Genomic DNA, 17608 nt, shown 5'->3' with positions numbered 1-17608 from the left:
CTCCTTCCCCAAGGTTCTGGAAGAGTATTTAATGAAGATTCAAAAGAGAACCATATCAATTGTCAGAACTACAGTGTGCCTAAAGACCTGTAGTGTTTGAGGGATCAACTGTTAATCTTTAAGGGCTGCCTTTAATCTAAACAGTAGTAAATACTTTGTAAGGAATTTCCATTTGTTTTTTTTCTCTCGTGATAAAGTCAATCATAACTACAGAGAGTAAGCTACAGGGTAGAGGGAGTTTGATCATTTAAATTGTTGTTCCAAAAGGGAGAATTAAGGGCATGACCTCCTCCTATCTGTTCTTGCTCCAGCCTGCCTGGGGGCAGCCCTACTCTTCATTTGAGAATTTCCCAAGTCCACAAAAAATGCAAAAAGGGCTGAGTACATGGTGACTCCTGCATCTGTGTAATTGCTACACAAAGCAAAAAGGAGATGGTTTCTTATGGTAAATAGATTAAGGAATTCTATAAGCAGATGAGCTGAGATTCATATGTGGAAACAAAGGAAAAGATGGATTCCATGGACAATAATACAACTGATTGTTTTAGGAACATCAATGGGGATATGTACTGTTTGGAAGAATAAAAATCTTAATTATTGTTAGCTGAATGAAAAAAAGGATGCAACTTGTAAAAAATTGCAAGTATAATTTTGATTATCTACTTCACATCTTATTTAAATCCCTTACTATTTCTGAGATTTAGAAAGTTTCTATACAGTTTTTTGAGACAGAGAAAATAAAACTTTCTTTTTCTTGCATCAGAGAAAGTAGAAGTATTTGCACTTTGAGATGAGACTCCAAAACATAAATGATCTGCAACAAGTAGAGATACATTTTTGTTAATTAATGATTTTTTCATTGGGGCAGTTTCAAAAATAGATCTTGGACCAGCAGCAAGACCTGAGATAAGGTTGCATCTTTACCCAAACTGTAATCCTGAAAGTAAAAAAAGGAGAAGAAAGGAAAACTATTTGAGGACAGGAAAAATATATGGCAAAGATAAACTGAACCATTGATCTAGTTATGGCAATTTCTAAGCATTACTGATTTGATAGCCCAGAGTCTGAATACTGTAGAACAGCATCAGTAGAGAAGTACAGTGACATGATGACTCAAGTGTACTGCAAGTAAATCTTTCAGAATTCAAGGGTAAAATTTACTCAGAAGGAGATGAAAAAAGTTCATTCCACTTTTCAAACAGGACAGCAAAACAAGCGCATGGAAGTAGATTGCATGTCTATAGGCTTTGTCCTGGAGAACATGGTCATTAGCATTTAAGTAGTATTCCAGAGAGGCCAAAAGATCTCTAAGCAACACGAAAAAAATAAACCTCACAATGACAGAAAGACTGACAGACCTGAGGTTCAGAGGCTCTATCAGTCATCTTTTCTATGGACTATTATGAAACTTCAATTAAGATTAATTCAAGTGGACTGATTATCAAACAACCAGCCTACAAGGAAAATCTTTCCCAGCCCTGGTGGCTGTTCACTACCCCAAAGTATGACACAACACATTCTTTCTGCACTTTATGTCAAAAGGTGTGGCCATAGACCCCCACAGATGACTGGAGACCGAGGATAAGCGAGCATAGCTAGCTTACATTGCCATGTGGATGGCCCTGGAAACATGCCAGATGCATTCATAAAGCACTCAGTGCAACCACCCCAATTTAATAATCCCTGAATGGACCCATTCACATCCTCATGGTGTCCTCCATGGCATCCAGCTGCATCCAATAATGGCTTGGGCACATACCTTTGGTTCACTTGCCCACACACAGATGCATATCTGGTGTGGATTTCTTGCAACTGATGAATTTGCCCGTGAAAATGACTTTGCTCTGTGTACAGCGGGTATATAAGGTGAAAACAACATTATGTTAATAAGGTGCTGTCTTTTCCTTTTAGATTTAGTTTTGAGGGTTTTGTCTTTCACTGTCATTGAACTGTCCCCTCCTATTGTAAGAAAATTAAAATGAGCATTGCTTCTGTCAGTGAGCTCCTTTCACTTTGAGTCTTCCCATTCTAAACAGTCCTGGATTATTTTCTGTTAACCTCTCTTTGTACAGATATCTTTCTATGCCTTTTATTAAGCACATTAGTGTTCCTGACAACCTCCTATTTCAATAACATATTTTACCTCTAGTAGAAATAAACAGCCCCCAAGGTAAGATCCTTTTAAAGTGCTTCATACACTCTTCTCACTTCTTGACCAATAAGTATGCTATACTTATAGTATACTATATTAGTAAATAGTAGCATGTCAGCAATAGTTTTTTGTCACCTTGCTTTTTCAGCCACTTCTTCAGACAGTGGATAAGTACATTTACCCACTCTAGTATCAGCTATTCATCAGATATTCTGTGACACTACTGTTAAATTTCTTGCCATGCTGAAAATTGACTTTATGTTTTTTAATACTTTTTTCCTTTTTTTTTATTCCCTGCAACATTTCCTTTCCCTTATCTCTCTCTCTCTCCGTCTTTGTATAACTGTTCAATTCCCTCTCAACACACCCAATCACAATTTTCTGCTTTATTCAGAATTTCTATTCAGCAGTGGGCTCTAAAGTTGACAGGCTTTAGAGAAACCACTGCAAACATAAACACAGTAAACTAAATTGTAATGTTGATATTTCTATATCCACACCAGACACTGGGTACCTATGACCAGATACCTATGCAAGAAATCGGTGTTTATCTGCCCCAGCTAATAACTGGCTACAAACAAGTTCCCTATCTGAATCCCTTCAATTAAACAGGTAAAAATGCTGTTAGAAAGAACTCAAAAAAATACAAAGGAACTTCAATTAGAATTAGAAAGAACTTTAAAAAAAGGTAAGTGAACATTTAATAACCACTTTTCTTTAAATGCAATGATGCTGCTCATTTCTGATGGTCTGATTTCTTCCTTGAATTCATCCTTCACAGATTAAAGGCACTGTAATTCCCAGAAGGCATGAGCTCTCTGCACCTCCACTTTTAAAAACACTAAATGAGTCATTGCCCTGAATTTTCCATTCCACCTCCAAATTCTTCAGCTTGAACACATTTTGGGCATAAAGAGGTTACTGCTTCTTGAACTTTATACAGAAAGAACTGCCAGCCTGAGTAAAATAAAAGCTTTATTTAGCCCAGGAGCCCACCTCTGCCTCTGAGGGTGAAGAGAAACCCAGGGAAGCCAAAAGGTTTTCCTGAAGCTCATTCCCATTTCCCAATGGTCTTTGCCTCACAGATGAGTGAGTGGGAAGCTGCAACTAAACCTCCATGTTTACTTGCAGCTTCTGAATCTCTCAGACAAAACTGGGGCTTTTTCCAGATGGGCTTTACTCCCTCTCTTGATTATCAGCCTCCTTGCTGTCCTGTGGTGGTTTCAAGTTGAATTCATTGCATCAGGAAAAAGCAAGCAAACAAAAACTCCCAAATCCCACTGCACAATCATTTAGGTGTCCCTTACATGGGAACATATATGATGAAAAGGAATCAATTCCCATGTGTTTTCTCCATGCCACACATGATCTCCACGCTCTTCTGTGACAGTTCCCCCCAGCTATCTTTTTAATTTGTTTAGTCTCCCCACACATGGAAGCCATCCACATTTCTCCATTCACAGAAGGTGTGTTACAGATTTATGCCATAGAACAAAAATTTTTTTTTGTTCATTTTATGCACCTAGTGTAACAACACAGAATTTTGTATTTCACCTTTCCCTGAATATGGAGCACTTTCAGAAAACTAAGCAGAAGCATCATCTGAAAAAAGAAGCAAATTGAGAATCCATCTCTGTGTACAAAAAGTAATTGTTTTCCTGCTTTGCACTTAATCAATTACTGCAAACAATTTTTATGAGAATGAAAATAAAAGAAGTTCCCAGAGAGAAAAGAAGCTCTTGTGATTAAGGCACCCAAACCATATTTAGTTGACCCAGAAGCATAAGTTTTCCATGCTATGCTGTTCTGCCAGTTTTCCCCACCTTCACCTTGCTCATAACCAATGTTATGAGAATGTCAGGAAGTTCATTACAGATAGAGAGAAAATCAGGTATATGCCTTCTGGATTTCTGCCAGATAAGGTTTTTTGAGGAAAGCAAATGCAAGGTGTTTGTCAAAAATCCTACTTCTTCAGCAGAGATAAAAAGCACTGACAATGTTTTGATCACACATATTTATATGATAAATAATAAAAATGAGCACATTTCCCGTATTGAAGATCAAGGAACGATATTCAGACAGAAAGGTGAAACTCTGTTTCAGTTCTTAGGAGATTCAACAGCAAAGGAAACACATCTTATTAAATATTTGTTACACTTGAATAAAAAACATACTTAATAATTAACTGTTGTGCATTTAATTAACATAATCACTGCCCAATTAAATAAAAATGAAAATTTAATTTGAGGCACTTTGAGTACAAGGAGATTAAGGATAAAATATGAATATCCTGAGTCCTCAGTTTTCAGCACTGAGTGTGGAAGTGATATGTGGCAAAGTAGTTCAGCCAGAATTAGCAATTTAGAAAGGGTAATAAAACATTCCTTCATCCACACCTGGCCACAGGAAGCAAAAAAAGCCAAACAGGAGACAGTGTGGGAAATTTCACCTCCATTTCAAATATAAAAAGCAGAAAGGGAGCCCTACCATCCATCCCCATCCACACTAACGGCCATGTAACCTTTTCTCATACTCCTGGCTTGACAATCCTATATACAAAAGAGGACCCACTTAAGGGGAGAATTTGCCAGACAGAGCTGTTCATTTGAAACAATTCTTATTTTAAACCTATGGAACTTTAAGGTTAAAAAGCCTCAACCAACAGGTCACCTTTCCAGGCTCTTGCTCTGCTACCCATCTCTTTAGTGTCCCCTCTCCTAAGATCATCATGCATTCTCCTCCATACAAATACCAGGGACAATCAAGGTTTCCACTCCTTGGAATGCCAAAGGCAGCACACTTGTATGAGGGAATGTATTGCTGCCTACATCAGCCTAGAAAGGTTTTTAGATAGCTCAGTGAGAGTAGTTCAATAATAATTCCCAGATCAAGTATTCTAATAAAGCAGAGAAACCATTCAATTACAAAAGAATAGTTTGGATTCTAAGTTTCTACCTCTTTAGTAAAAAACAAACATCTCATCAAAAGTTAGGCTATTAGGAAGCGCCCTTTACAAGGTGCAGACACTGCTGTATATATCACTTAGTAAGGCAAGTCCTTCAAACTTATTTTAAAAATCACTTTTACATGGATCTTATTTAAGGAGACATCTCAAAGTGAAACCTCAGTTACAACTTCTCTGCTTCTCCCCCACTCCTCAGCTGTATTATTGACATTTCTATCATTTTATTAAGACAACCTCAAATCAAATTAGACCTGAGATCAAGCAGCCAAGTCAAGGTTAGGTCATTACCTGTTATATTGCAAAAAACACGGAGCGGTCCCAGTGGTCCACTTCCATCAGAATCGATGTAGAAGAAACCTGATGTCTTCCCTTGGTGTCGGTAAGCCTCGCAGGATTGCTCATAGACAGCTTTAAAAGAAAGAGAGAGTGACTGCATCACAGACAGAACACAGACAGACATGTTTTATATGTGAGTACTGCAATAATTATTGCCATCACATACCCTGTTAGCACATAGCTGATTAGCATGTGAAATTTTACTGCATCTGGGCCTGAACTCATGCCCTAAATCACACATTTCTTCAACTAATTCCTTGAAATTAATGCATGCTGGCTTTGAAGATACAGGTACTTACTTTATTTTGGATTAAAGCATGTAAATACTTAAATAAAGGGATATGAACTTTCAAATGTGACATGTCTAGTTATTGAGTGGTACATATATTCACCATGTATACTTCAAAGACATACCTACATACACACAGGTACACATGATTTACTATCTAGGCATGCACTTAAGTCTTGTCAACACAGATGACAGATATTTTTGCCAGTCCTTAACCTTTCCTGCAGGTTAAGGTTAACAGGAATCATTAAAGTCCCATCATAGTCTACTGTCTACATGAAATCCATTGTTCACCAGCAGAAAAGCTCAAGCTCAGACATGGTCTCCATCCTAGGTTACGTTTTTATGCTTTAGACCTAATGTTATACAACCAACTCTTTCTCTTTGCTTATCAATATTCTTCTCTTAGAGTACCAGTGCCCATGAAAATACAAGTGGTTAATAATACAAGTACAGCAGGTCACCAAGAGAAGAAAAGGAAGAAAAACCCACCAGTCAGTACAGTCTTTGTATTTGAGGCGTGTTTTCAGGACAGTTACAACTGTCACTTCATATGAAGCAAAGAGAAAACTCCTGCAGAGAGGCCATCCAGAGGTATCAGAAAGTCACATGTATGATCCTGGACCTTGAATAACAACCTTAAATCTCATACCAGGAGAGTTGTTTGGTTTTTTTTTCTCCCCTCCTGTTTAAACACCTGATTATACTGACAAAATTATTCTCTGTAACAATTTATGACTGCTGTGTTGAGGCTGTAAATACAACTGCAAAGTTCCCAGTGCTTTTCATCTGAAAGGAACTCAGGGAGCTTTTACAGATTGATGGCAGGCCCAGCACTTCCTCACTACTCCTAAACACAATCACTGCAGAAGACAGCAACTGCTTCACAGCAGCAGGAATAGCTCCTTAGTCTCACTCCTGTGCACACATGGATTCACATCCCTCCTTTTCCCTCATTCCCTTAAAGAAACTTTTCTAATGAAGCTTTCAAAAAGGCATATATGGTGAGCCCTGAGGCAGCCTGGTCTGAAGAATGCTGTAAAATAGTTCACCACTTAGATATTGGGCATTTCTTCACTTCTGCCAACAAAACAGAACCACAGTTCTAGGGGCTCTGGTCCAAACTGACTATGGACTAAGTCTCATTGTTCAATCATTTGTACACTCACCAAAATATGCTTTTCCCTTGCACTCTTCTTTTCTGACCAGAAATCTTTAGCAGACAGAACATCACTGAGTGCTAAACAAGCACAGCACTATCCTTCCCAGGGTTAAGAAGATGCTTAAGGTACTCAGCACCTGATGAGACAGTGCCTTAACTAGCATCCATCCTATAATAAATAGAATTAGGAAAGCTTTTTCCTCACAGCCTGATGTATTCAAGCATGGTAGGAGGCCAGAATATCTCTAAATTCCCACTGTGATAGCTGGCCAAGAACACATATTAAATGCAAGTTAAATAAAATCCCCAAACCAAAACCTATTCTTCCAGTGTTCACAACCTGAGGGGCTGACAGAGTCCCTGAGTTGCAGAAGTGCTGACAGAAGCAGTGGGCATATGGAGGTCAGGAGAGAGATGGTAACAGGCAATTAAGTAAGCAACCAAGGAATCATGGTTTGATCAATTTGCAAAGTTCTTAAACTGCAGTTCACTCAGTGAATTTGCTGTCATCATCGTTACAGGACACTTCATCTTGTCTCATTAGGGAATATGCCAATTGCTTCCTCTGAATTGTTTGCTGAGTGTTTTTGAAGACAAAGGATGATGCGAGGGGTAGAGACATAAAACAAATATCTTGTCAGTGAACTAGCACAGCGAATCTCAGTCTTCATCACAACTTGTTCTTTCTAAGTGTTCTTCTTCTTGACTGTCATTTTGGCTGGAGCCCAGATCTACTTTTTTCAAATTAGTAAGGAAAGATGTGAAGATTCTGCCATTAATAATGTGGGCAGATTCAAACAGAGATGATCTACTCATTTTTAGATGGCCCCTTTGTCACTGTAACTTTAGGGGAAAAAAAGGCTATACAGAGCTAGAAATCAGGCTAAGGGTGCTCAAGTGGTATAAATCTGAAAAGATACACAAGCTTCCATAAAACTACAGTTAAGTCTGCCAGAAGGAAATCCATCCTGGTATGTTTGCCTTTCAGTTATATGAGAAATCCAACACTACATACTGGGAAGTAGCAGAAGAAATGGGAAAAGGTCATAAACCTCGAGCTCTAGCACATAAAATATATTCCATCATGATTAGTAAAAAGCAGTTTTGGTGGGCAGTTTATTTCATACCTGCACACAAAGTTTCACATGCCTGTATCTGTAGCACTTGGTACTCCACACTTCTAGACTGCAAGCAGATGGGCCATTGATTTTAATTCTATTTTTTGTCATTTTTTTCTATATAAAATGCATCAAAAAGAAAATTATGTTTGTTTTTCAGTCACTGGAAGATGCCCCTACAGACATTTTGAGTGCACCAACCATTCCAAGCTCTGCTCAACTCCTTTGTGGCCTGAGATGATTGCTTGCTTCAGAATAAAGTTATGCAATTCCATTCCTTGAAAAAGCTCTATTATGCCAGCAACAACAACTTGAAGCCATCTTTATGGGTCCATGAAAGACGAGATCTCTTTGCAGTCATTATTCTCTTTTTTCAATCAAAAATATGAAAGTAAAAAACAGACAGTCAGCTGTGACTGTTAAGACCCCAGAACCTCAACTTTGAAAACTGCCTTCACATTTATGTTCTGTTTTATGTCAGGCTTCTCTGGTGTAGATGGAGTTGGGTTCATTTTGGGAATGCCAGGGAAACCATTATTGTAATTGTCAATTAAGAGTCACCAACCATTTAAGCATATAAGGCCCCACTTTCAAAAAGCAAGCACCAAAGGTAATGATGGAACTATTGACAGGTACACACATTTTAATGGCAAAGAGAATTTGTAGTAATTGCACCTTTTTAATAAAGGAGAGGTATTCATCAGTTCATTCAGAGTAGAACCCACCATGAATTTTCAAACATTATTTTTATCAATATTTAAACATTTTTAAATAAATAAAAATCAAAATAAAAATTAGTGATTTTATTCCTTTCCATGAAGTATTTCAATAATCTTTATACTTTTCTTCCTTCAAATTTGTTTTCCTATTGTAAAATGTTCACCCAAATGGGACAGAAACAACAAAAATAGCATTCTTGATAGGCTGTTCATGCAAAGCTTGTTTTCTCATTAAAATGCTTTTTAAAAACATAATTTCAAAAACAAAACCTTTAGCTTGTCTTTTGTCTCATAGAAGCATGATCAGCTTTCCTTCTCCAACCCTCCCAATTGTTTATTTTTTTTTGTTTGTTTCTTTCTTTGGCTAATTTTGATTAACACCAGGCACTGAAGATAAAATTATGCTTTCAGGCACCATTTGTTTCAGAGAGCCAGAAACACTGAAAATCACAGTTTAGGACTTTGAGCCCCTGCTGTGTTTCCTCAGGCCCTTCTGGGCGAGCTGCTCTGCAACGCAGCAGCAGCACTGCAGCTCCCACAGGCACAGGGTGGAGCAGGTTCACACAGAGCTGCATCCTGACACTGCTCCACAGAGAGAAATGTCAGCAGCCCCATGAGCCCACACCACCCCCTGCAAGCTCAGCCTGCACCTCACAGGCAGGAATGGCTGGTAAAAGCATTAGGGTGAAGTACAGCACAAGGCAAGAAAGTGTAAAAGGTGTCACAGGGCTGTTGCTGGTAACTGGCTACACCACACAGACCAAACAAGAAACAACCCGACTCCAAGGTCCCAGATTTAGCAAGGGACACGACATCAGAAATATCTGTTTTACTTGGTCACAAAGGATGTCTTTTACTGCCTTTTTTTTTTTCCTTGCCAGAATCACTTCTAAGTTGTAACATTGGATAGACCCTATGCTGACATTTTTGCTCTATAAGGCTTTTTTTTAAAGGCTGCTGCTGTGTTTCACAAAGAAATTCAAAATCCTCTCAGAGCTGGCTGCTGAAAGTGATGCAGCCTGAGAGCCTCATTCTTTAGAGCAAGAGCTGCTTCTCTAAGTAAGTGCTGTCTGTGCTCTTGCCTACCTGCTAGGATGGGCTGTGCTGATGGTGTGCAGGCATGCACTGCACTGGCAGAGTTCAAGATATCTATCTCCCAGCCCCTTAGAATTCTCTGTAAAACAAACATACCAAATTTTTCCCTCAGGTATCTCTTTCAGTCTCAGCTATCTCAAGCTGAACTAGCCTTTCAGATCAACAGCTCATCACATCAGAACATTCATTTATAGCACTGCTTTACTTACTGATCATAATGCCTGTTTTTATTTTTCCTTTAGCTCTCACTTTTCATCTTCCCAGGTGCTTAGGAAATAATTTGTCAAATTTTGATCAGCATTCAAAAAATAAACACTTTATCCCCAGTATGAGCAACATCACATAATTCTACGTGCTTTCTCATATTTTCTGAGATATAAGCATTCCTAAGCTCAAAAATCAAAACTATGGCTCTGAAATGTATACATCCTGTGTTTTTTCAAGCCATACACTGCACCCCCTACAGAAATATCCCAGCAAAACTATAAATATTTACTATGACTGATCATGGTTCAAGCTATAGATCCATGATTCAGACTTGAGTGTCAGAAAAGCATTACCAGATTGTAATATCATTATAATAAAACCTTTTTCTGATCTTTCATGTATAAAAACCATATAGAATTTCATTTCCTAATTTCTGCATCAAGACCCTTATGGCTCGTCAGCCACAGCACATGCAGGAGCTCTCTGTTACTCCACAGTCAGATCTGAAAGGACTGGGGTCATTCCTGGTTTGGGTCTGCAGTTGAAAATTCAGCCTTTATTCAATATGCTTCACAAGCCTGAAAGGTTTAAAATATGAGCAAATGTGTCACTGTTCAGTTCTCTGAAGTATCTTGAACCTGATAATCCAACTCTTCTAATTACAGTCCTTAAACCAGAGGTGATTTTATCCCTGCCATAGCTGAAAACTATAATAGTACATGGCGAAGCACAAACATTTCCAAGGTGAAACTTCCATTTTTTCTGATATAAAATCTTTTTTGTCCACTTTTTCACAGACTGCCCCTTACTATATTGATATCTGGCTTCCAATCTTACTTTTGCCCTATGCAGTTCACCCGCAGTCTCCATGGCAGCCTTTGCTAAGCACAGGCTTCCTGTTCCACTGTGGAACATCTGTGCTCAGCAGATGAGCCTTTAGATGCTCTCAGTTCCTAAGTTTTTAGCTCTGTTTCCTTTGCCCTGATGTTCCTAACTTATGAAACCTCTGCTCCCTTTCAGGCCACTTTTTTGTTTTTTTTCACCTCTAGTCCTACTTTGGCTAAAAAAGGAACGTCCATTCTTTGTACAAAGCCTTGAACTTCTGCAAAAAACCCTCAAGGAGCAACATATTTAAAGCCCCCACTCTTCAATGGGTGAATGAACCTGCTGTTCACCAGTAAGATGCACCTCTTACCCCATATTTAAAAATCCTGCTTGCTGTTGAACCCAATGTAAAGGTTACAATGCCACTGTTCAGTTCTGCTGCTGGGAAGATCAGGCAAGGTCAACCTCTCTCTGCTGCACCCAGCAGCACGTCACTAATGTAGATACCTCCAAGAATGTTAAGTTCCAAACAAAAAACAATTTGTTTGTTTGTTTTTTTCCTCAGATGACACTGTTCTTTTCAGATTTAATGGACATCAAGATAACTTTTCTCAAAAAATAGAAGTAAAGCTTAAAATTCCCCATATTTTGTTCTGTCTGCATTCCCAATTACTTTGGAAATTGATTTCATTGCTGTGAGCTAGGGATTCAGAATTTGAGCTGTACTAGTTATGATTACCAAAATGAATCCTGTAGTATTCCTGCTTCAAGATTAGATTCTCATAATCTAATAAAAGTAGCTGATAATTTTCAATTTCTCAGAGGGAGAGACCATTTTATGGTGATATAATAAATAAAATACATTAAAGGGACCTAAAGAACTTTAATTCTTGATTTCATTGGGAGGTGCTGACACTGTCCACTTCTCAGCTAAAATGCAGCAGCAGTGAGTTACTTTTATCATCTCTAAAAATTGTAAAGTCATGAAAAAATGTAGACAGAATACTTGCAGCAACATCATTTCAGACTCATTTAATAATTTTGTAATTCTTTGCACCTTAGACAAGAAGAGTAATAATAACCCCTATAATGGTAATTTTTATTGCATTCAGAGGAGAGAACTTATGTACTGGTTAGACTGGAGAGGCCAGTAAGAGCTGGGGATTCTGCCAGCATATTCAACAGCCACAGCCTGACCTTGGCAAAATAGATATACACAAATGCTGAGCAGGCCAAATTAACTATTCTCAACAAAATGCTCAGAGCTCTTGGAGGCAGATCAGAGATGACTATTTCAATCTCTGCCCATGTACCTTAGGCCTGACAGATCTGCTCTTACAGACTTGGAGTAATGAGCAATGAACAAAAGATTTTTAAGATTTTTTTCTAAATAAAAAAGAAAGCAATATGTAATGGCAGGTTTCTTATTTCAACAACAGAGGGATTAGTACAGCAATGAACTCAGGAAATGATCATCATCCTCATCCCTAAAATACAATTGTCTTGCTAAATGCCAGAAAAATGTACTCTCAAAACCAGAGCTCTGCTCTGACAGAATAATGCAGTCTCTGCTGTGACATGCCTGGGTGACAGACAGCTTATTTCTTCCTTTTTAGAATATGTACTTGCTCATCTAGTAAAGAATATGGTATTTCCATCAACAGAATTAAAATACCTTTTAGCACAGGGTCTCCTAAATGGATGTTCAGGAGAGATACACCCATTTCACCTGGATTTCACCTGGCTGTTAGACAATCTCCTACTATCCAAGCTCAGGCTCCCCTGGCCAAGGTCATGTCACGCCATCCTCCCCTGTCACTGCCCTGCTGTGGCTAGAAGGCAGCTGTGACAATCACAGAGCCCAGCCTAGCGCTGCTGCAGGGTCACCTGCAAGCCCTGCTGCTGCAGGAGAGCAGCCAGGGACACCCAGACCATTGTAAGGAAGGGACAGGAGTGACCAAATAGGTGAAGGATGCCGTGCAAAGCTCGGAATTTTGGTCTTGCTGGAAAGTCCCCATGTCCCTCAGGGGATGGTCACACCTGAGGATGGCTGGCTTCACACAGGACTGAGGGAGTTTCCCACATGCTCCCTTCTGCAGGAAAGTCCTGAAGAAAGTCCCACATTCAATGTGTTGTTTATAAGGAAATCTCAGGCAAAGGGAACAACTTTTTTGAAATGAACACTGCTGAAGGGAAAGCATTAATAACACAGTAACTTATTACAAAATAAACAATGAAAATTCATATTCCAAAAGCATGGAATGAACAAAAATATGCAGGACCACCAAGTACAGTACCGAAGGTTTGATATGAATATTAAATGTGTTTTCTTTAGTCACAAAAAACCAGTGTGTTTAAGCACACATGCTAAAAAGCTATTCAAGAACCTCAGACAGGAAAATTGGCTACTCAGGACATGCAAATTGCACTACCAAACTCACTAGTAGGCATCTATCAGACTGAATCTCTCAAAACCTCATTTTCCCATCCAGCAAACTGTACACATCTCTCTACCTTGGAACACAGGTGAATTACCAAAAGCCCAGCTGGCATTTTAAGATGCAGCTCCAGTACTGCTAACAGTCTGGCTGAAGCTATATTAAGCTTTTCAGATAAAAAAAAAATATATATATATATATGCGGTAAGCATATTAATATTAAAAATACACTTTCAAAGACTGAAGTTATGTTAAGTTTATGCCATATCAATGACTATATGACATTTCCATTGTTGGATGACTCTTTCCTCCAGCAATTACCTAGGCCAGTAAGACATATGCCTATATGTGTGAGATGGATCACACACCAAAGCAAATACCCAGAATTAAATTACATTCTGTTAATTATCACCTTGCAAAGCTTTGGGACATGTTGACAGCCCCAAAATATGAGGAATTAAATAATTATTTTATATTTCTCAACATCTTTTATATCAATGTTCAGCACTCTTTGGAATTAAAAAATGTGTGCAAGACTAAAAACTACCTGAAAACTATCATAAATAAAAATAATAGAAATACAGAAGGGCAAGATGAGGTTTTCTAAGGGACTAGGATAACCCACCAAAAGATAAGATTATAATTATTATCTTGCAATAAAGTTATGCTATTCTGTATCTCAGGGCCACTTTACACTGGTCTACTGCTCTTACTATCACATGATAATTACAAGAATTAGTAATATGAGAGGAATGACTAGGCAGCTATTAACTATGCACTTTCAATTAATACATATATTAATTTTTATATATGCATACAGATATATAAAATTAAGATCTGTAATTCACTTACCTACGTTTCTCCCTATCTCTCTTCCCACCTATAATTCTGACCTACCTTCAATTGCCTACTCCATGTCCAAGCTAGGACAGCCTCCCTCTACAGATGACAGACTTCAGAGGTGGTCCACAAACTGCCCATGGACACCCTAGCTCATAGTGAATTGGTTAAGCTCTGAAAGCAGCTCACACTCCTTTTTACATATAGGGAGAGACCAGATCACTATCTTAACCTGGATATCCCACTACCAAGAGAGAAAAAGATAGATTAGCTGAATCCCACCCAGGCCTTTTCCCCAAGCTGTGTACTAACATCAGTGTTTTTATCTAGAGGAGGAAAAGAGAAAATGAACATTATATTATTATCTGTTTTGCTATGGTTCACACATGTAATGGATCCTCTCCTATCTGGATTTTATCAGACTACTCCAATACCTGACAGACCAGCAGGCTACCCACCACACTGGAGGAATTGGAAAAGTTTCTATCAGTAAAAGGCTTCAGCTGAGCTCCTCTTCCAACCTATCTAAATGCAAGCTATGCGAAGCACATTGAAAAGATAAAGCAAAAAGCAAAACCATACATTTTAGAGATTGAAATACGATTGTATCCTCAAAGCACTGTCTCAGCTACAGATAAGCTCAAGTAGCAATAAGCTTCAAAAGAAAGAGCCCACACAATTTCAGTAGACTATATAGCTCACACACCTTTTAAAATATCTGCAAATTGGATCCTATTTCCAACAGAGATGGCAAAACTTAGGCACAGCAAAATTCTTACACAATGAAATGTAAATCACCAACAGTTGGCTTTATATCCTTATAGGGTTATTCCACGACTCCTGGTTTTCCCAAACTATGGGCAGTGAAATGGGCATCTGGACAGAGCAGCAGTTCTACATGTACCATCAAATTGCACATCCATGTGTGAGAGCAAGGCAGAGAACGTGCTTTGGGGTTTCACAGCTACAGAGAGCACAGAGATGGAAACACAAGTGCTCGTCAGTGCTGTGAGTAGCCAGGGAGAAGATGAGAATTGCACTGGAAGATATGATGATGAGATAAATCCAAAAGGGGAAAAAAAACCCAAGGCCAAAACAAGGCACAACAACAACAACAAAAGACTTGGAAGGTATTGATAACATTCCATGTGACAGCCAGCAAAGGAGGATTAACTGTTATTAAACAAAGAAATGTGCTTATACATCACGCAATAAGCTTTGCAAGAAACTACCTGTTAGGAAACACTGAGACTAGTGAAACCCAGAAAACATATACAAGTTTTAGCAAGATTTTACTTGCATTTACAATAAAGTTCAGAGAACAGGAGAATGGAAGCAGGACCAGATGACACTTCAGTGTGAAACTTGTCTGCCACAAAATAAGGCTTTAATGGGACAGGACCACACCCTTTTCAGTAGTGGACCCCTATCTGGACCAGGCAGACTGTCAAACATCCTGTGACAGTTTAGGAGCTTTCAGAATCAGAAGGGGTTTGGAGTGAACAGGAGGTGATCAGTCAAGCAGCAGCCTGAAGTAAGATTATATTAAAGCCATGTCTAAACCAGGTAGTTCTTTCCATGTATCTTCAGATGGATGCTTTTGCTTCATGCACACCACTTGAATTTCAACTACACATTTCAGACATGCCAGACACAATTCTGTCCCACATATCTGACACAGTCTTGCAAACACTGTCCCAGCTGTGTCTTCTATCAACTTACTGTTCTTTTCTGACACTCTCTAATTCCCTTATGTTGCATCAAATGCAAACTATTTATCTTTGCTTTTCATGGCACATTTCCAACCTCTTTACCTGTCATGACTCTGACATTTGCCTTGTCAAAAATGTCAAACTTCTCTGGCCATAGCCTTATATTTTTCAAACAAGCACACTGCTTTCTCCCGTGTCACTAAGCACTCCATTTCTTCCTCTTTTTAATCTCTACTTTATAACTATTTTGCCCTAAGAAAGCCTAGAAATAATTATGCACCTGGTAGATTGAAAGTGCCACCTGTAAGATGATGAAGCCTTTCTAGCATTCCATCACCTGTGCCAGCATGTTTTTATACCCTCAGAAACTTAATTGCAAACTCTTTGGAGAAGAGACAAGTATGTATTGTTAGCTGTTCCTCACAGCAGGATCCAGTGTGATCTGTGAATATTTGGAACTTAAAATAAGACTGCTTATATACTAACCATAAAATGTATTTCAATACGTCATATTTGATGACAGTAAGTTAGGGGCAATTTCTCTCAAGATCTCAGTTCTTAAAATGGTAAGATCTCCCAGTCTGAGGAGGTAAGACATAAACCAATTAAAGCTGGCTTGCAGATGCATGCCATGCAGTTCTTCTTAAAAGCATGACAAAGAATGGGTCTTTTTATTATTTTCAACCAGTGGCACCCAGGTTTTACCATACCAAAGTGAGATAAAACCTATGGTGATGTAGCTCAGACCAAAAAGAAATCCAGGCAACACTGAAACAATTCTCACTGTTTTGCTTGCAGCAGACTGCCAGCTAAATCTTTCTCTTGCTGCTGCATGGATTTGGGTCTGAAGGCCAGTTTAATAAAATAAATAACCTCTCCAAAAAGGTGTAAGTTCAATTTCAGGCCTGTCAGCATCAGTGTTCTAGAAAAATAAAAATCTCTTGAAGTAATGTTTCAAACCATACGAAATTAGATGTTTTATTTTGATAGAACTACACTGAATTACATGATTGGAGAGTTTCCTATATATTGAGGATATTCTGGAGTTATGCTGTGATCAAATCTGTCCCTTTCATTCACCTGCTTAAAGGTACTCCTGCACATCAACTACTATCAGCTGAAAGTGATAACATCTCTTGTTCTGCAAGTTTCGTATCACCAGTCTGCGTTTGCCCACTGGCTTTGAATTGGTTTCACTGCATATTTCAAATAGATGAATGCATTTCTCCAGACTAATGTTGCTGTTTATCAGCACTGCTTGGCTCACAGGGTAGCTGGCTCCACAATCTAGCTGGAATCAAATTAGCTGTTGATGAATCGGTTGTAAATAAGCTGAGCAGCTGAATAGCTGTACATCACAGGTGTGCCCAGCTTAACACAAGAGCTTCCTGAGAAACTTTTCAGAGCAGTTTCACATCAGTGAACCTTAAAGAACTACAATTATGTTATGTGCCTTTGAAGGGCAGACATGAATTGACAGAAGCAGGAGGCTTCACTAGCTCCATGGAAGTGTCTGTGGGGAAAACTAGTCATGAACCAGCTCTCTGTGAGATGAGATGGTCTCCTTTGGACAGAAGCCACACTGAGCTGGCACAGACATAGTGAGCCTCAGGCCCCAAGCTAATACTTCAGCACAGATGTAGCCCAGAGTTGAGTGTCCCTAATCACCTTTGACAGTCAATAGTGACAGTTCTCTTCCTTCCCCAAGGAGCCCCTCCCTTCTCACCACCTGACTTGGCCACCGAGTTCT

General features: G+C 38.9%; 1 protein-coding gene across 1 annotated transcript in view; it reads right to left on the bottom strand.

The window, feature by feature from the left end:
• CNTNAP5 (contactin associated protein family member 5) overlaps window positions 1–17608 on the bottom strand; it is a 273054-nt gene that overhangs the window by 90891 nt on the left and 164555 nt on the right. Inside the window, exon 12 of the mRNA XM_038143362.1 lies at window positions 5406–5525. Within this exon, the coding sequence (XP_037999290.1) occupies window positions 5406–5525 (120 nt within the window). The remainder of the gene's footprint in view (window positions 1–5405; window positions 5526–17608) is intronic.

This window comes from Motacilla alba, chromosome 7 (genome assembly GCF_015832195.1).
Source record: "Motacilla alba alba isolate MOTALB_02 chromosome 7, Motacilla_alba_V1.0_pri, whole genome shotgun sequence".
In the NCBI taxonomy this organism is placed as follows: domain Eukaryota; kingdom Metazoa; phylum Chordata; class Aves; order Passeriformes; family Motacillidae; genus Motacilla; species Motacilla alba.
This window is presented reverse-complemented; position numbering and strand designations above follow the sequence as displayed.